This window comes from Chaetura pelagica, unplaced genomic scaffold (genome assembly GCF_000747805.2).
Source record: "Chaetura pelagica isolate M959 unplaced genomic scaffold, ChaPel_1.0 scaffold472, whole genome shotgun sequence".
In the NCBI taxonomy this organism is placed as follows: Eukaryota; Metazoa; Chordata; class Aves; order Apodiformes; family Apodidae; genus Chaetura; species Chaetura pelagica.
The window spans coordinates 265,570-285,792 of NW_009952566.1; the positions used below are offsets into that span (position 1 = coordinate 265,570).

Sequence of the window (20,223 nt, forward strand, 5' to 3'; positions counted from 1 at the left end):
GTATCTGCGAGTTTTAATTCCTGTTTTAATTTTTTTTTTTTCTTCAGTAAGGTCTCGACTAGTCCAATCGACGTTGGACCAGTTTATTCCCTATAAGGGCTGGAAACTTTATTTCTCTGAAGGTATTTTTAGACCAAAATTATATATTTTATCCTTTTTTTCTTTTTTTCCCCCTGGAACTGGTTATAAGTAGAGGGGGTAAGTTCATCCTAAAGAAACAGAACTTTGTATCTGTTACAGAAATACTTGAATACAGTAGAGATTTTGGTTTTGTTGCATCCTGTAATCTTTGAGCTCCAAAACTTGGAAAGCCATCTTGAATAGTGTAAAATACATTCTTAAACCTATGTAATTAGCCCCATACAACTTGCATCTGTCAGGCTGGAACTAGATACCTCTGCTGTGATTTTTTTTTTTTTATCCTTTGTGCTTGGCCTGTGTCATCTTAGACTAAGTTCTGGCTTGTAACAGGTCTTAAAACATTACTGTGGTACTCTAGAGGTCTGTCATCTTCCTCAGTTTTGGAATTCAGACAAGTAATGGAAGACAAATTGCCTGTTTGGGTTATTTTGTGAAATTGACTTCATTATGTATGTCAGTTACTAATGCAATGTGTTTCTAATTAGCTTATGTTGACAAGTCTCCTTTTGTCCAGAAGACTCAAGCCTTTGAAAAGTTTTTCATGCAGCGCATTGAGCTTTATGATAAGGTAAAAGGAAAACAAAACACCTTCCCCCCCGCAACCTGTTATCTATACAGTTACATGACAGGCTTTGGGTATTTTCTCCATCATAGGTGTGAAATGTTTAGGGAAATATTTGGATGTGTTATGTTTATAATTTGAGGTGTAGCTAATAACTTAAAATGTTCAACAGGACGAAATAGAAAGAAAAGGAAGCATTCTTGTTGATTATAAGGAACTGATACAAGACAGAGAATTAACTAAATCCATACCAAATATATCTACTGAATTAAGGGATATGCCTCAGAAAATACTGCAGTGCATGGGTCTGGCAATTCATCAGGTAAATATGATGTTCTAATACATACAATTGCAATTTTCACAATGAACAAACATCAATGGGACTAAGAGGAAATTTTCTTACAAAGCCCAACTCTGTTTTTCTGTCTTACAGAAATTTACTCTATATTCAAAACTCAGACTCTTTCATCTCTCCACTATTTCTGTATGGTCTAAAAAATCGTGTTTTGAAAATGCTTCAGTTTTGGCGCATTTTGCTTATTCATCATCCAAGCAGTTGACTAAAACTAAGTGTAGTTCCAACATTCATGTTACTCCCTATTGGGAGTTCCAGTTCCTGTTTTTTGTTTTGTTGTTTGTTGGGTTTTTAAAAAAATTACTGTCAGTTACCTGTGCTGTGTGTCCCACCTCATGCAGCAGAACCGTGGCTCTGGACAGTGAACAGTGAGCAGAGTCAAGGATTTCTGGCTTTGTTGACAGGGATTTGTTGGCCAGATGTTTATGCTACGGTCAAATAGAACTCCACACGTTGACCAGCATTAAAGGTTGCTGTGTGGATTCCTTTTGCCTTTTTTTCTTAATTTAACAAGCAAACACAAAAATATGTTCATTTTAAATTCCATTTGTTGTTTTAAATTCCGTTTTAAATGAAGCTTAAAAGTGTTCAGCAGAAAAACACTGTGTAGTGGGGGTGACTGGACAGCAGAGGGCTCTTTAGACTTCGCTTTAGTTGGAGGTCTAACACGGGGTGGTAATCAATAGCAAACTGAATCCATGCTGCCTTCTTGTCTGCCTTTCTGTTCTGTCTAGGTGTTAACAAAGGACCTTGAAAGGCATGCTGCAGAGCTGCAGGTGCAGGAGGGATTGCCACTTGATGGAGAACCTATTATAAATGTGCCTCTCATTCATGCTAGGTAATGGGTGTTGAGTCTGTTTTGTTTTCTGAAGGGTGTATTTGCCTCTTGTCTGCTGGTTGTCAGCCTCCATGCATGGTGCTGAAGCCTTACTTATTTTATGGAGAGACTTGCCACTGTGAAGCTACTTCCAGAAAAACAGTGTATGTTTTGCTTTTTATCTTCACTGTGACAAAGGCTAAACTGTCACTGTGAAGACAAAAACTAAATGAAACCTGCTTGTAAGCTGAACAAACAGCTTATAACTAGAAAATCTTATAAGGAGAAAAGTAGTTTATAAGTAGAACAACTACCCTGTGAAACACTTACTGATTAAAACCAGAGACATGTATTTCAGTTTCTGCTGTTTACTGGGGAAATTGGGAAGGCATTATGATCTAGCATTTTGTTAGCAAAAGGCTTATCTTCATGGGAGGCTGATTTGGAGTCTATAGACACAAACTACAACTAGTAATATTTATTATTCCTTTTATGGAAGTTTTGACAGTGATGTGTAAGAATTTGTTATTTCATATTAGCTTACATGTATAAAAGGATTATTAGTAGAAAGTCTTGAGAATACTAATTCTAATTTATTCAACTTTAATTTGAAATTAAGCTGAGGTTATACTAATTCTGAAAAAGCATGTATTTACAAGAATCTTCATGACTATTATTTTAAAAATGCGATTTCATTTGAATTCCTAATGAAGAAAACCCCTAGCACAATTACTATTTTTTTTTCTTTGTCAGAAGTTATTGCATCTCAGACTTAAGGAATCTGAGGGGGACTGGGACTATAAGCTCTATTTCAGTTTGGTTTGTTTTGATTTTTGCTGCTGATGCTGGTTTGGTATGGGAAAGCAGCATGGTAGATTTAATTTGGGAGTTTGTCACACTATGACATATTTTGAAGTTTTATTTATTATAAAACTGCACCCTTTTAATTACACAGTAGAATGTGTTTCAGAAAAAACTGTGGCCAAAAAAGGTATATACAAACTCTCAAATTCTAACAGACAGTTATGGACCATTTTCCTGTAGAGGAAACTATTCAACAAGTCAATGAAACATCATGCTCAGAAAATGGTTCTGCAGCATAGGCAGGATTGAACAATGAGATGGTGGTGTTCAGGGTGCTAAGCAGATAGAGCAGGGAAAACCCTGGATTTTCAGAGCCAGACTCTTCTCGTTGGTGCCCAGGGGCAAGACAAGGGACAGTGAGTACAAATTAAAACACTTAAAATTCCATGTGAACACAAGAAAATGCTGTTCTACTGTGAGAGAGATTGTGTGGTCTCCATCTGCGAACACATTTAAAACTCAACTGGACACTTGCCTGGGCAACCTGCTCTAGTGGGTGGACCCTGCTTGAGCAGCGGGGTTGGACTAGACAGTCTTATGTGGTCCATTCCATGATAAATGACTCTGTTTAAAGCTGGTTATTTTTAATTATTTGGCTAGGTATTTTTTTGTCAACCCTAACAAGGTGTAGTGTGTTGTACCTGATGACAAGTTCATATGTCCTTGAAATATGAAAACTCACCCTTGTTTTTGGAGCACAGGCATAATAAATCTTCCATCCTTTTGTGTCACAAGAGTAAACTCTGCTCTTAATCTGAAATAATTCAAAGAGGCAGTTATAGATGACTAGAAAGTAATTTCTGTTGTATTGCTAGTCTCAGTTGTTTCCAGAAGGGAGGTGTCACTATACAAACAAACTGTACAGCTGTTGAGGTATATACACTTGGGGAATATTATATGGTATACTGCTTTGTAGAACAGGAATCAAAGACTATGCAATGGGTCCACAAATGGATCTAATCATTGCTTGGGATTACTGTAAATAATTGGTGTGCAAACCTTTGTTGTTTGGTGTGGGATTTTTTTCTTCGGTTGGTTTTGGTGGATTTTTTGCTCTGCATTTAAGTATGGTAAGCTTTCAAAATGTTAATGCTTAACTGTTGTGTAGGGTGTACAACTATGATCCACTAACTCAGCTGAAAAATGTTCGGGCCAACTGCTATGGAAAATACATTGCCTTGCGTGGCACTGTTGTGCGTGTCAGTAACATTAAGCCTCTCTGCACTAAGCTGGCTTTTGTGTGTGGCTCGTGTGGAGATGTTCAAAGTGTTCCTTTAACTGATGGGAAGTATACTCTTCCAACTAAGGTAAGTTAAAACCATTTAACTCCATACTTTTCCCTTATCTGTAGTGATTTAACAAAAAGCAACACTACTGGTATGAAAAGAAAATAAGCCTAATGTTTAAAGCTAGATTAAACAACTGTTGCATTAGAAATAATTAAACTTAACATGCACCTTTGTAACATTGCATACCCTTGTCATCTGAAAAAATTGTATCCTGCATGGAAAAAGTCTAGAGAAGGGTCACAAAGATGATCAGAGGGCTGGAGCACCTCTCCTACAAGGACAGGCTGAGAGAGTTGGGGTTGTTCAGCCTGGAGAAGAGAAGGCTCAGGGGAGACCTCATAGCAGCTTTCCAGTACCTGAAGTGGCCTACAGGAAAGCTGGGGAGGGGCTTTTTACCAGGGCATGTAGTGAGAGGACAAGGGGTAATGAATCAAATCTGGAAGAGGGGAGATTTAGGTTAAACATTAGGAAGAAATGCTTTAGTGTAAGGGTGGTGAGACACTGGAGCAGGTTGCCCAGGGACATTGAGGATGACCCCTCCCTGGAAGTGTTCAAGGCCAGGCTGCATGGGACTGTGAGCAACCTGTTCTAGTGGGTGTCCCTGCCCATGCAGGGGGGTTGGAACTAGATCATCTTTAAGATCCCTTCCAACCTAAGCCATTCTATGAAACAAGAGCTGTATGTAGAAACTCCCTTAAGTCTAGGAAAAAAACCAACCAACAACAAACAGAACTCTTCACTTCCATTTCACTAGTTATGTTTGAAAAACCTCCTTCACCTTGCTGTGGAGGTTTGTTATGCTTGGATTGGATTTTTGGTGAATTTTAATTTCACCAGTTCTTACCTGGATTTAAAAAGTCATTAGATATAGGAAGATGCTCAGTTATTTTATGTTACCTAAAGCTTTCAAGTGAAAAAAAAAAATTATCCTCTGCAAGTATTTAAAAAAAAAAACCAACCCAAACAAACAAAAAGGAACCACATTAAAAAATCCCCAACAAAACACAACAAAAACAAAACAACAACAAACAAGCAAAGCCCCCACAAACAAGCATCCATCACCTTCCCCCCCAGCCCAAAACCTTAACTTCACACCAGTTCGCCAAGGGGATCATACAAATCAGATCTATTTGCTTTAAAAACTACAACTCAGGGTTCAGGGGTCTGTGCTTGATAGCACTTGATTAGTTATGTATGTCCTAGTTTGTAGTCCTAATGTAACTTTTTCTCTGCAATGGTGTTAATGAATTGCATTTCTTTTGTTTTTTTTTAAATCAAGTAAGGCAATTTCAAATGTTTATTTTCAAATAATGTTGAGAATGAATCAGAGTTACTGTTGTTACAGTGTCTTATTCCTGAGTGCCGAGGCCGATCCTTCACAGCTGACAGAAGCTCTCCTTTAACCACTACAGTGGACTGGCAGTCTGTTAAGTAAGCACAACTTCGCACCTTCTGCACAAAAATATAATGTAACAGAGTAGTCAAAAAGTGACAGGATGGCTCCTTCTCTGTTACACTGTGTAATTTTAATAATCTTATTCGTGTTTGACAAGCACTCTTCAAAATTCATGTTTCAAAGCAGTTGTGTTATCCGAGCACTCGTATACTTTTAATGTTATACCTACTCAGTATAATAGATTCTTGGAAATCCCTTCTACCATGACTGAGTTTTTTGAGAATTGCTCTGTTTGTGTTCTCTGTAGCTTTTCTCAACAGTTTCTAATTGCATCTATTATTTAATTATTCCTTTCAGTGAGCTGTAAGTCAGCTAGAAAAGCCCTATTAAATTACATTGGTATTGCTTAAAAGAGCTAAGTAATTTGGCAGAAAATAAACCCCTTTGTGTTCCAGTCAGTCCTCCAGTCCCCCCCTCCAGGGTCAGGGGCAGCTGGGCTTCTATTCTGAGTGATGCCTAAATCAACTTTAATAGTCTGGTCATGCCCAATGTATGTATTGGACTACCATGAGTCCAGATGCACTACTAACATCACACTGTCTGCCTAGTTGCACCCCACCTGCACCAGCATGGGCACACTTCAAAGGTTTGGTCATGTTCAGGGACACCTCTCATGGCTAGATCAATGAATAGTGTAACTTACTGAAGCAACAGGTTCTTTGGATAGATGGTGATAAATTAGCTGCCTACAAAGCAGGTGCAAATACCAAGAATGTGAGTAATACAACCTGGCTACTGACACAAAGTGATAAGAAAGAAAAAGAAAAAAAAAAAAAAGGGAAAAGGAGCTCTGGCGGGGTTTGAGTTTTCCAGAGGTGCACTGAGTGTAACTGTTTGAATCTTACCGAAGACATTCTTATGTGGGGAAAGAGAGGCTCAGCCCGTCGACTGATCCCAGAAGTCAAGGGTAACCCTGGCAATGGTATCTTCCCTGACATCCTTCCCCCCTTAGGCCAATTTTATAGGGTTATTATCTTAGAGATGGAGCTCGAAGAACTGTAGTCATATGTACCTTTTTCATGATTGGTGTAAAACTGTCTCACTTGGCTTTTAAAGGTATAGACTAGATAAAAATCAGAGCACATGCTCAATGAGGAGTGGTCAGTCCTTGGAGGCAGGTAGCTTTTGGGATGGAGGTATATTTTAGCATTGTAATGAGATTATACGACAGTCTTTTGTCAAAAAAGTGACAGATTGTTGGCCAAGAGTATCAAATGTGCAACTTGTCAGTTCTGTAGGACCTTCAGGTCCCCATGTTTATTGGAAAGTCTTGCCAGGATGTCTCCAAATTAGCAGCTTAGCAGTTCCATAGTACCTTCAGGTCCCTGTGTTTATCACAGAGCCTGATCATGGTGTCTCCACTCCACCCTCTGTACAGTATCTGTAAGTCAGCACACCAAGCTCCCCTGATGTTGCCAACAACTAGGGTTGCCTGGGGAATTACTGTGGTACAGACTCTCTGCACGTTAGGTGCATTCCACTCTATAGGTTCTGTCAGTTTTGTACCTTTCCTCAAGAGTGAATGTTGGTTTGATTGAGAAATCAATGAGTTAACTATGGGCTGGCAATTAAACCAATAGCATAAGATGTTTTCTCAGATCCAAGCAGTGGCCTTGGTTCTGCATACCATTCTCTAGCTGTAAGTACAAAAATTGAGTGTTATTCCTAGAAGCAAACACTGTCTGAAAATATGCTGTTAATTTCAGCAACTGCAGCTACTTAGAATGAACTTAGCTGAAAAGCAAAATTACAAGAAAGGTAATTTGTTCTATCCTGGCTCAAACTGGGACACACCTCCAGCAATCATCTCACAATTGGTCAGCTGTGCCAGTTGACTAGAAAGAACTGGATGTAAATTTGAGGGTTAAAAATAATAGTTTGAAGTAATTTTTTGTTTCCCAGTACTTGAGGTGCACTCAGTAGAAGGAAACGGTGGTGCACCTGCCCATTTATCTGCTTTCTATATCTAATTAGCAAGCGGGGAGAACTTGAGAACTTTGCTATAAAGGAACAAGTTACTGTTTCTACAGAAAATAACAATGTTTATGTGTAGGAAGGTGGATGGTTGACCTGGTTTTCATTGCTTCCATCCTACTATGCACTGCTAGGGTTCTGACGATCCTGTCATGTTCCATAATACACCAACAGAAAAGTTTGATGTGTTACTTCTTATCCATCACATTAGCTTACTGCAGTAAGGGTCTCAGCTTGGAAAAAGCAGGACTCTACTTTTTCCCACTTTTTATGCTCAGATTCTGTAAGTTCATGTAAGAAGTCTTATTGTGCCAAATCACATTGTAATTTTATTAACCTTCTGTAATAAGCGATTTAAAAAAATCTTTTAAAAAATAGTGCTGACATTCTTGTCAGCAGCTCTAGAGGGTGCTGTTGATCACAGCTTGTTAAGAAAAGCTTGACTGAGCTTCGAGGAAAACTATTTGATCTCTTAAGAGCAGAGCCACAACTGCAACCTTCCCAAGAACTTGCTCGTTGTTTGCCTTTTACAGCTATACAAAGAGTGAGCTACTGTTCTTGTTACAGTCTAGAGGAATTTCTTGGGCTTTGCTAGGGTTACAATGCCATTTAAGCATTCATCAGGCCACTACTGTCTGAACTCTTAAGTTTTTTTTATACATGAGGTCCATCTTATTCCATGTACTGTACTTATTTCTACATGAATATGCTCATCAATGCTCAAAAATCTGAATTTCGACTCATTATTTCTGGAGTTCATAGTTACTTTCTTTCTGGATTTTATGCATTATGTATAGCTAGCTATTAAAGTCTGAACAGAGCAAGTCCATTTCTCCACATTTAACACTGCCATTTCTAGAGTTTATCAGGGCATTTGTGCTGCCTTCCTTTTCAGTTGGGGAAAGGATTGGTTTGAAACACACAGCTGCAGGTCTTGTATGCCATCACTGAATTGGAAATGTTATATATGGAGTGTCTGCTGACCTTGTGTTTTGCAGGGTGCAGGAACTGATGTCAGATGATCAGCGAGAAGCAGGTCGAATCCCTCGCACAATTGAGTGTGAATTGGTTCAAGATCTTGTGGACAGCTGTGTCCCAGGAGATATGGTCACGATTACAGGGATAGTAAAGGTCTCGAGCACTGAGGAAGGTAAAATGCATCATCTGAGAACACTTTTTTCCTAGGGTGGTGATTTTCCTAGTGGTTACACAAGAATAACGGCCATGCCCCTTAATCCAAGCTCTCAAAGTTGTAAATTAAGTATATGTATCTTCAGAAGTTCCCAAAGTTTTATAATGAAGAGTATTTTTGAAAAAGCTAAAAGTGCTGTCCAAGCTGTCTGAGTGTCTCATGTCCATTGATAGAGGTTTTGATAGAGGAAGTTTTGCAACTCACTGGTCGCTTCCTTTTACTGTCTCCTTCAAATGACAGGAAATCTGTCACACTGTTGTGAAGGAGTATTGTCTGTCTTAGCTTGGTCCTCCCTGGAGAGATTTTACAACTTTATTCTCTTTTTCCCCAAAGTGAAGAAATATGTTTTCCACAGCTGTAATAGAATATATTGCAGAGAACTGCAGTGCTGATTTACTGTGAAATTGCATTTTCTGCTGAATAGCCATTGGGGGGTAGAGAAAATGAATAGTTATTGTTACATGTCTAACTCTTCTGCACTGTGGTGTGTTGGGTTTTTTTGCTATTAATATTCAGTGGAAACATTTTACATTCAGTTTTATTTGACTAGAATAATGCAATAATTTAAAAAATTCCTGGAAAGCTTAATTTATTCTGGGAGATTATCACCTCTGTGCACATATACCTTCCTAACGCAAAATGTAAAATATTTTGTTATGCACCTAACTGGAGGGAACCCAAAGGACAAATATAGCTAGAAAATAACTTCGCATCAATTTTTAAAACTGCAGGTGTTCATGTACTTGAACATTACATTGCTGTACTTAGTATTTCTGAATTGCCCTGTGCCATTTGTGAACAACATCAGTATTTCATGATAGAAAAATCATTCCTTCATCCTTTCTGAATTTTTCTTACAGGAACTTCTAAAAATAAGAATGACAAGTGTGTGTTCTTGTTGTACATTGAAGCAAATTCTGTCAGTAACAGTAAAGGACAAAAACCAAAGAATTTTGATGATGAAACTTTTCAAAGATCGTTTATGGAATTTTCACTTAAAGACCTCTATGCTGTTCAAGAAATTCAAGCTGAGGAAAATCTGTTCAGGCTCATTGTGAAGTAAGTTGTGTCAGACCTAGACTAGGTCTAGAATTAGACTTCTAAATCCACCTTCAGAAAGGTGTGACATAAGCTGATCTTAAAACTATGATATCACAGAGATTTAACAAACTTTAGTGGGCAGGGGGCTTGGAAGCAAGTAAAAGTTTTGCAGTGGGAATTACAGAATTCTGGGAGGGATTTAAGGATACAAAGAAGTCAGGAGTAAAAAAGTAATTAATTTTGCTCCTCACTGAGTAAATTCCACTCTTGTGCACTGTTTTGTTCTCTGCTCTGCTTCTCTATAGCAGAGAAAAGAGGTGTGCAAACTGAGCAGATGATGCAAAAGACCAGTCCAAAGTGAGAAGTGTTATTTTAGCTGCAGGGTCCCTCAGGCTCTGCCAGGGAAGTCAAAGAACATAAAAATAGCAGTTTTCAAAGGAATGTTACAGGTACTTACTTGATTAAGATAAGGGATCCAAAAGCCATTGGGAAACTGGTTCTCTGTGTGTGCTCAGGTGAAAGGCTTTTCTTATTTTAAGCATCTGAAAATTATCTGAAAATTTCAATAAATTCGTTGCTACTGATTCAAGCTGATTCTGTTGGAAATTCAGCAACAGCTTACTGAAGGTTTTATGTTTATGGAAGTGATTTGTGATGAGAGACAGAACAAGTAAATATTTAATAGTAATACAAGACTTACATTTCCCTTATGTTAGTGTTCCTTGTTTTTCAGTTCTCTTTGTCCTGCAATCTATGGCCATGAGGTAAGTAATTTAACAACTCTGCTTGCAACTTCAGTTTGAAATGTTTATGCCACAGTAAACTAAAGGATTTATAAAGTTTATCTGGGGTGGGAGAAGGGGCAGGGACTGTGTTTATAGGTGACTAACTCACAGTCACTTCCAGTGACAAGGAGGTGGCAGCCTTATACCTTAAGTTCAGCCATCCAGAAGGAAAAGGTTATTACAGCCATTTCTAGGGAGCTGTCAGTACTGGTCACCATGATCAAATACTTACTAGTGTTGGTATGTGCCACTACAGATTGTAAAGGCAGGTTTGGCCCTAGCGTTATTTGGAGGATGTCAGAAGTTTGTCGATGACAAGAACAGAATCCCAGTGCGAGGAGATCCGCATGTTCTGGTCGTTGGAGATCCAGGATTAGGGAAAAGTCAAATGTTGCAAGTATGGATTGATTTTCCATTTTCTGATGGTACTTTTTTTCTAATTCCTTGCTATCTGGAGTTCTTGCAAGCATGGTAAGGCAGGTGTGCTAAGTTCAAAGGGTTGCTTGAGCCTGGCTTGAACTAGCTTTTCATGTAGGGTACCTCAAATATAGGATAATACCCAAAGGGGTCCTTGCAGAAGGGATACAACCTGTTAAAACACTTACCAAAGCAGGTATAAGTGGTCAAAACTGTGGGCTTTCAAGTATAGACTTGCTATCCTGCCCTATATATAAAACTTTTTTTTTTTCACCAACCGTAGTGAGGAGTTTCACTTATATCTTCATCTAGTTGATCTATTGTTAAATAAAACAAGTACACTCTTGGAACTAATGCAACTTTAAATACCATGTCACTGAACTTCTGTGAGGTTTAACTCCATTTTCTTTTACCCTACTTCTGTGTTGCTAGCAGAGATCTTGGCTTTTGGGGAAAAGCATCTGCTGCTGCATTTGAGTTTTAATCTTGATGGGCAGAACTTTTTGTCTTAAACTGAATTATTTTAATTTTCCATGTCTTTTCCCATGGTTACTGAGAAGTAAAAGAGGGACAGATTTCACCTAGACCTGCAGCATTGCAGACATCGTTTTAAAAGTCTGGGTCTCTCTAATGTGGACATGTTCTGTTAGCATATGACTTGCAATCATTTAACCAAGGTGATGTATTTTTATGGAAGCATCTCGGCAAACAATTTTTACATTACTTTTTTCATTGAACGTGGTCTCTGGCATATGGTAAGTGATTTGGTCTTTCACATTGTTACTAAATAACAATGTCATTGAAGAAAAGCTAGTAATCTGATTGTTCTTCAAAGAAGACCCTGAGACAAAGTTCCTCTCAGTCATCACTGTCACAAGCAAAAAAATCCCACAGACAAAACCAAAGCTGAGTAAGAGCGAGGGTTTTTTTTTTGTTTTTTATTCAGTACTCTGTGCCTGCCATATCTGGCACTGAACGAACATGCTTTGGGTACTTAAAATAAAACAGAGGCACCAGTAACTATAGAGATTTACAGGAAAAACCTTGGGAAGGCACAGAAACGATATATCTGTAGTTCTGACAAGTAGCATGTCCTCAAGCATTTTAACATACATTGAAATGAAGGTGCTGTGCCCAAGGTTCTAGTAGTTTTGAAAACACGGCAGATATGGCTGTGCGGCAAGTATTGCAACTCGAGTTATTCCTACTGTTTGCAGAAGTATGTCTCTTGGGGTCACTGGGAGTTATAACTTTACTGTTGGGCCACTTTAAGTAGAAGGAAACAAATCTGGGTTTACTTTTAATTGTTTCTCTAGAATAAGACTTATACAATTCTTCACTTGGGAAGGATAAAGCATTTATTTCTCTTCTAGGCTGTATGTAACGTTGCTCCTCGAGGTGTTTATGTTTGTGGCAATACTTCCACCAGCTCTGGCTTGACTGTTACACTATCTAGAGATGGTGTTTCTGGAGATTATGCCTTGGAAGCTGGTGCTTTAGTGCTTGGAGATCAAGGTAATACATGAAATGCTACAGGTTTTGTTTCACTGTATGTGAGGGGCAGAGATGTGTGTACTTCTAAGATTAACTGCAGTGATTCCACAACAAAACGGTGATTCAACTAAAACGGTGAATTTGAAGTATGATGTTGGCTTTCCACACCTTTCTTTCTACAAGTTCTGAGCTTCTCCAGTGACTTCTCTGGAGGTGGTTCCTGCTTTCCTAGGGCTTAGGATGTATATGAAACTGGAGTTCTGCAATTCACATACCATCCTTACTTGATCTGTCAAAGAGCTAGGATTTCCTTGTTGATAAATCTCTGACTTAATGACAGAACCTTACTGTTTTTGAAAAACAGCTGGCTTATAAGATTTGTCTTCCTATTTTTAAAAAGCTTTTTTTGTGATCTTAATGTATAACCAAGCCACTGTGTCTGCAAGCCAGGCGCCAGCTTCATAGTGGTTCAGCTGGAGCAGCATGAAATTAAAACAAACCTTTCTGAAACAGAGACTTGGTCTGATGTCTCCTGCAGTCCCTGAGATGCTAGGTTGGACTTCTGATGACATACAGTCTTATCAGATTGTACAATGATTGCTGGATTGTATCATACACTTGTCCATCAGTTAATATGTTTTGTAATAAGTCTTTGTGTTAATTGCTTCCAGGTATTTGTGGAATAGATGAATTTGATAAGATGGGAAACCAGCATCAGGCTTTGTTGGAAGCCATGGAACAGCAAAGCATCAGCCTTGCCAAGGCTGGCATTGTTTGCAGTTTGCCAGCTCGGACATCTATTGTTGCTGCAGCAAACCCAGTTGGAGGACATTATAACAAAGCCAAAACGGTGTCTGAGAACTTAAAGTGAGCACTTCCTGAAATGCTGCTTATGTAGTTCACATTCTAGAGTGGATGTTTCTGGCAGTCTTGTAGCTTTTTAGTTTTCTGAAGCTTGAACACTAACTATAATAATTTTCCATGGCTTTTGAGAGAGAAATTGCTGTTCTACTTTAGTCTGAATGAATGGGACAGGATTCTTTCATTCTCTTTGAGGTGGACCAGAGTTGCTGTAATTTTTCCACTTTTTTTATGAGCGCTACATGGTTTTCTTGTCTTTACTCTAGAATGGGGAGTGCTTTACTGTCGAGATTTGATCTAGTTTTCATTTTGCTGGACACCCCAAATGAAGACCATGATCACCTGCTGTCTGAGCACGTCATGGCCATCCGAGCTGGCAAGCAGGCAGGGTGCAGCAGTGCTGTTGTGACTCGTGCCAACACACAGGATCGCTCTGTCCTCGAAGTTGTTTCAGATCGACCGCTGCTTGAAAGACTAAAGGTAGGACCTGTCCTGTGACTTCTGCTGTGCTCCTTCCTGTAGTGTTCCTTGCACTGGTGCCTGGCAACCCCGACCTGCTGGATGCTCTGTCTCCCACTCCCATCCATCTCATGATAATTAGCTCTGAATTAAAGAGGAAGCATTTAAGGCTCCAGCCAGCAGTTTCTACCAACTGTCTGTTGTAGCTACCCACCCTGCTGGAGCTGCTAACAATGTGTCTCAAGCCATCTTCATCTTCACACAGAAAATAATTCATTAGCTGAACTGGTTTGCTGGTTTGTTGTTTTGGGTTTTTTTCACTTGCAGTAGTGAGAAGACACTGCATGAGATGCTCCAAAGCAAATTTGCTGTGTTAGATTTCAAAAAAAAGTTACAGAAGTAGACTGGAGATTATAATTTGATGTAACACAATGTGCTTTGAAGTATTGCATCTGAATGAAGCAGTGTAAACAAATCCTTGGGCATCTGCAACTCATGACAGATTTGGAGATTATAGCAGAGGAAGCATATTTCTTATTAAACTTATGTGATCAGTTTGAGGGCTGATATCATCAAATGCCAGGTCTTGGGAGAAATTTCCCCTTCTGGAGCTAAACCCATGCACTTTTGGGAATGGGATATCAGCAGTGATGGTTTGATCTTATGTGGAGCTGTATCTTACAAAAATTGGGACACTGGATTTTCTCTTCTTGAGGAAGAATTCTTGATATGGTTAAACATATTTGGCACTTCTTATCATTGCAAATGTGAAGAAGCTTCAGCTGTTTTTTTTCTGAAATGGCCAAGCATGTTAAATTACAAGTCTAAACATAGTGAATGGACTTTTTCAGTACATGGTTCATATAGGAAGCACTGAGCCATTACAGTGAAGATTTCACCAGATAAAGCATGGAAAAATACAATGTTATGTTAAAATGTGTATTGTGTAGGATTATGACAGACAGAAATCTAAGTTCCTTGTTATTGGGTTAGATCTTACCGGGAGAAAACTTTGATGCCATTCCACATCAGCTGCTGAGGAAGTATGTTGGATATGCTCGGCAGTATGTTCGCCCAAATTTATCTCCAGAAGCTGCTCAAGTCCTCCAGGAATTCTACCTTGAGCTCCGGAAACAGAACCAAGGAGTAGACAGCACACCAATCACCACGAGGCAGCTGGAGTCACTGATTAGACTTACAGAGGTAAATGCAAGCTGTAATACTTAAGGGAGTGAAAGCAAAGTGATTATTCCTAAGCTACTACTGATGTCCTAGAATTTTTGACAGCTTATTCACTTCTATGGTTTTTTTGCATTTCAGTATACTTTACTTCCTCTGGCTCCCTGGGGGATGCACCTATTTTAACTTCCAATTTGTTATGTTTTAAAAACAAGAATACAAGAGACAAAAATGATTAAGAGCTACTCTTGCTTAAAGCCTTTTATAAAGTAAAACACCCTTGAGGGGGTGGGAAAAGAATATATCACATTTTTCCAAAAAGAGAAAAAGTAGGTGCAGGCAGGAACAAGCTGCTGCCCTTCTTGACATCAACTGCTGTAGTTTTCCCAAACACTGCCTTAATGACACTGTTTATCTGCTGCTTCCTAATAATACACTCTTAAAAAGCAAATAAGCTCCAAGCTACGGGCTAATAATGTGAGCAGGAGATGACATTGAAGCTATCAAAAAAATAACAATCTTCCTCGAAATCTTGTAGGCTCAGGTTCCATCTCTACTCCTAGAATTTCCTCCTGTTGTAGGGTGATAGTAGCCTTTTTTCAGATCAGCTATAATATATCTTAAATATACCTTTGTGGGGTTTTTTTGTTTTGTTTTAAGGCACGATCAAGGCTGGAATTAAGGGAGAAATCTACCAAGGAAGATGCTGAGGATGTAATAGAAATTATGAAATATAGGTAATACACACTGCTTTAAAAATAAATAAAGCATCATGATGCTATTAATTCCAAGACTTTTTTTAATAGATATGCAAGCACAATGAAGATCTACTTTATGAAGTTTAGGCCCATTATACGAATATTCAGATTTGTTATGTCGTCTCTAAAAACTGACAGCAGCCCTAAGTTTAATACAATCACTTAGACCTTTGAGTTGTATCATCATAGCAATTATGTATGTCAGTGCACAGTAATTTAGACAGGAGGTGCTGTCAAAGGTTTTATTCTATTGTGTGATTGCTCTCAGTTGTGGTTGCTCAATTTTTAGTTCAAAAGTGATTTGGGCAGATGCTTAGTCTAAGTTTTCTAGGTAGTGACTTTCTTATGGGATGGTTTCCTTTGTGGCTTCTGAGAACTTAGTTTCTCAAGCAGTTATGTTTCAGGAGGCTATTTAATGCACTCTTGCTTTTACTTCCTGTTGATCTTTTTAATTTTTTAGTATGCTGGGAACCTACTCAGATGAGTTTGGAAAACTGGACTTTGAACGTTCACAGCATGGGTCTGGGATGAGCAATCGGTCACAAGCAAAAAGATTTATTTCTGCCCTAAACAGAATTGCAGAGAGAACTTACAACAATCTCTTTGACTTGCAACAGCTTCGACAGATTGCAAACGAGCTACAAATACGAGTAAGTCTGGAAATCAGACATTTATTAAACAGTAAACTACAGGATCAGTCAAAAGTATTGATTGCAAAATGGAAATTGGAAAGGCACATCTGTTGTACCTCTTTCAAGTGAAAAGAAATAAGCTTCTAGGCTGAACACTCCTGAGCTGCTTTTGTAAACTGTAAGCTTTGCTAATCTTACGGTTTGACAGTACCAACTCTCTGCACTAGTAAGGGCTGGTTCTGCTTCTGAAGCTGGTCCTTAACAAGATTCTGCTTCATTTTGTGAAAGGCAGTTTTATTTTTGCTATACTTTGCTTCCTCTAGCTCCTTAGGGGTTGCCCCTATTTTAATTTCCAAATTTAGACTGCTGTGGTGTTCATGTTCTATTTCAGTAGTGCAGTGACGTTTCAGCTGGGCCTTCTCTGGCCCAAATAGGCCTTTTAAAAATCCTGCTTCAAGCATCCTAATATTTTAACTTGATAGGAATATTATGTAGGACAGATGGCCACAAATGTGTTTTATCCTGCAGTGGATTTTCATTTTGTACTTGTGGGGGATTTCAGCCAAACAAAAATATCAACAGCTACTTTTTGCTTCATGATGCAAAGCTTAAATGCCAATTTAAAATGTGGATTTCAGTGTAATGACTGAAAAGTAGTGGTAATTAATTTATCTTTATGGAACTTATTACAGGCAATAAAGCTGCTCTTTTTGTTACCTAGTTAGCCTACTTTGGCCTGCTAGGATAAGATAGCTTCTGTTTCAAAACCTGTTCATATGCTGACTGTGTATAAGTCTGGATTTGGTCTAAATCATGTCTGACAGAACATGTTCCTGCCAGCTCTCTTCTCACATAAGCATTCATTCAGAGACTAGTTACTTCAAGCTAATTAAATTCTCATTTTGTCCTTCATATATGGAATATTTTTTGTCCATTCAAAGTTCTATACCTGTAACAAGTACTTGGAAATCAGTGAGAGTGGTAGTAATCAGACTTTCGTCTGGCAAATACTTGCATTTCAGAACTTGGATTTATCCACAGATTACTCTGTTTACTTTCTGCATCTCCTAAAGTGGACAACACTTGTTCTATGTCACACCACAGTAAAACCAGTGTGTAAGAAAGCACAAAAGGGTGCAGCTGGCTGTGTGCCACCTTCTAGTAGGTCAACTGCTGAGGAAACTCATTATTGATAGCTCGGTTTATTTCACTGAGTTCTTTTAAAAAATGTTTATATTGCTTTGCATCAGAGAAAATGTCATGCTTCCAATTTTATATTATTTTTTGCTTTTCTTTTCCCAGGTATCAGATTTTGAAAGCTTTATTGGATCCCTAAATGATCAGGGTTATCTTTTGAAAAAAGGTTCAAGAGTTTATCAGCTTCAGACTATGTAAAAAGAAATGCTGTGATCAACTTCCTTGGGACATAGTTGTTATGTCTGGAATGGACTCATGACCTGCAGCAATAAAGTGGGCTGAGCTGTAGCTGAACATGGCAGCCAATGCACTGCTGGTGCTGTTGCTTCCTGAGATGTGAGAATCCCTTTGCGAAACTCAGTGCCCAGAGGCTTGCTTTAAGCTGCCATAGGACAAGCTGACACCTGGTACTGCTGCTTTACTCATCTCATAGCTCTTCTAGCCCAAATGAGACTGTTTAAAAAAAGAGTGTACTTCATCCTTGAGGACTGGAAAGTGTGTTTTATATTTATCTTATCACAATGCCATAACAGATTTTACACATCTAATCTTGGTGACATCGGACCTACACACTTAAAACTAGAAATCTTTCAAGAGAAGATGATGAGTTGTGGTTTTAGTACTGTAGTTCATTTGAGGAGTTTGAGGTATGGAAATTATTTTTTAAATCTTGGGAACTTTCAGGTTGATACAATACAGGTTAATAGCTCTGAGAAGTGACATCTTATTGAAACTGACTTAATTTTCTGCTTCGCAGCTCTGTATTTATTGGTCTTTATAGCTGAGATTTTATTTCAAATGCAAGTCTGATTTAAGAAAATATCCTTATTACAATATTTAGTTTGGAAAATGGGAATTGGGTTTTATTTATGTCTTTCATTAAACATTAAAAATGAGAAATCTGTGGTTTGGTCAAGTGTTATACAGAAACAGTGAGCACTGGTGTGGCTGTTAATGACCATTACAGGACAAGAACATGTTAAGTATGTTTCTATGTAACTGTTCTTGCTACAGAAGAATGTGTGTTTCACAAGAGTAAAGTGTGGAATGTTTCCTGACTCTTGTGACATCAGAAGGACCGTTTCCTGACTCTTGTGACATCAGAAGGACCCTAGTGCAATAAAATGGCCTAGGAGGAGCTTTCTGTGTAAGTATTAAACTGCTGCCCCACTCAATTCTTTTTAACAAATTCAAGAATGCATTGTTGATACTTGTCTTCCCCTTTTTATTTCTAATGTGATATGATACGTGCAGTGTAAGATAATAAGATGAATTACTCCTGCTTTTTATTGACATAAGGATCTGATCTACATTATGCTTACATAGCAGGTTTTGTATGAAAAAACAAGCACATATTTGAAAGAACATCTATTGAATTTCTTGATGCTTCCTCAGTGTGTTGTGAATCTACTGCAAAGTACTGAAACAAAAACCTGAAAACTAGTTTGACAGATGAGAGACTGAAGACAAAACAACAAAACTATAGCTCTACATATGAACTCTTGTAGTGGCAAGTAGCCTCCTCTTTCCAGGTTTTTTGGTTTTTTTTGGTCATTGTGTTAACTGGTTAATGGTGGTTTTAAATGTATGACCTGTCAGTGTAGGCATACAGCATTTGTCACCTGAGTGTTAGTTAGCATTTAGGCAGCATAGGAGATACATCTTGAAAACTGAGAGTTAATCCTACAGGACAAGGTAACCTGCTCTGTCAACCAAGGGGAAGTAGGTGTTAGATATTTAGATGAGATTTGGGATTTTTTTGTTTTCCACATGTAAGAAATCTGTGTGTTCTCATAGTTCAAACTCCCACAGTAGAGCTGGGGCATAAGAGGCAGAGGACAACACTGGAATTTCAGAAAAGGAGTTCCAGCTTTCCTCTGGCATTCTGGGGCCTGTGCTTAGAATTGCAGCATTGCAGAAGTGGGAAGGGACATGTCCAACCTGCTCAAGGAGCCCCACCTCTGGCCCTGGTACCCAGGTCCATGTCCACTTGGGTTTTGAGTATCTCTACATCTGGAGCATCTATTCTCTGCCTGCAGAGGCACTTCCCAGTCAGGAGTTATCCTCACCTGGGTGCAGGACTTTGCACTTTCCCCTGTTCAACATCCTGAGGTCCCCATCAGCCCAATTATCCTGCTTCATGAGGTCCCTCTGAAAGGCAGCATGACCCTGGTCTTTCAACCTCCCATCCTGCTTTTATAGCACCTGGGAACTTGCTGCTGGTGCACCCTGTACCAGAAGGAAAACACAACTACCTCTCATTTGTTGTGGTAAAGGAATTAATAAAGTAGCAAGGGCATATGTATTTTAGCTAATCTTTCAAACACCCAGGGAAGAGGTAGAGTTAGATATTCTACATATGATCAGTTGTTTGGTTCTTGGCTTTGTGGCTTTTTTTTACCAGCTGTTGATTGCTGTAACTAAAGCTGATGGAACACCTGGGGGGCTTGAGCTTCAGCTGCGCGACAAACTGGTGTTGGAAATATGAAAAATAACAACGCTTTAGTGTTAGGAAAGGTGGGTAGGAGCAAGCCTCAGAAGCAAATAACGGATTGCACTTGGGAGAAGTCGCCTCTTCTTTCTCCTCGAGCTAAAGTAAACGTGGACGAGGGAGGGCGAAGAGTAAGTACCAAGAACAAGAGACTAGGTCCTTTGAGGGGCAGGACACGGGCAGGTAGGCCGGAAACGGCGGCAACGCGAGGTATTTCCACCGCCTTTTTCCTCTCAGCCGTGATGTGTTTCTCCATCAG

General features: G+C 39.0%; 2 protein-coding genes across 2 annotated transcripts in view; one reads left to right on the forward strand and one right to left on the reverse strand.

The window, feature by feature from the left end:
* The window catches only part of TRMT6 (tRNA methyltransferase 6 homolog (S. cerevisiae)), a 15,312-nt gene extending 14,997 nt beyond the window's left edge, over positions 1-315 (reverse strand). Inside the window, exon 1 of the mRNA XM_009993461.1 lies at positions 247-315. Coding sequence (XP_009991763.1) covers positions 247-315 — 69 coding nt within the window. The remainder of the gene's footprint in view (positions 1-246) is intronic.
* MCM8 (minichromosome maintenance complex component 8) lies at positions 59-17,759 on the forward strand. The gene is made up of 17 exons (XM_009993430.1): positions 59-122; positions 627-709; positions 876-1,025; positions 1,793-1,896; positions 3,848-4,046; positions 5,374-5,459; positions 8,457-8,608; positions 9,511-9,709; positions 10,425-10,455; positions 10,733-10,873; positions 12,267-12,408; positions 13,059-13,254; positions 13,515-13,728; positions 14,701-14,910; positions 15,547-15,623; positions 16,105-16,294; positions 17,579-17,759. The coding sequence occupies exons 2-17, from the start codon at positions 683-685 to the stop codon at positions 17,669-17,671; spliced, it is 2,211 nt and encodes a 736-aa protein (XP_009991732.1). The 5' UTR covers positions 59-122; positions 627-682; the 3' UTR covers positions 17,672-17,759.
* The last annotated feature ends 2,464 nt before the right edge of the window (positions 17,760-20,223 follow it).

What these genes read in the sequence shown, in the direction of transcription:
- MCM8 (XM_009993430.1), top strand. Translation starts at nt 683, where the DNA reads ATGCAGCGCATTGAGCTTTATGATAAG. An exon ending in GTGCCTCTCATTCATGCTAG is followed by an intron (nt 1,897 to 3,847) that starts GTAATGGGTGTT and finishes ACTGTTGTGTAG; the next exon opens with GGTGTACAACTATGATCCAC. An exon ending in TTTAGTGCTTGGAGATCAAG is followed by an intron (nt 12,409 to 13,058) that starts GTAATACATGAA and finishes AATTGCTTCCAG; the next exon opens with GTATTTGTGGAATAGATGAA.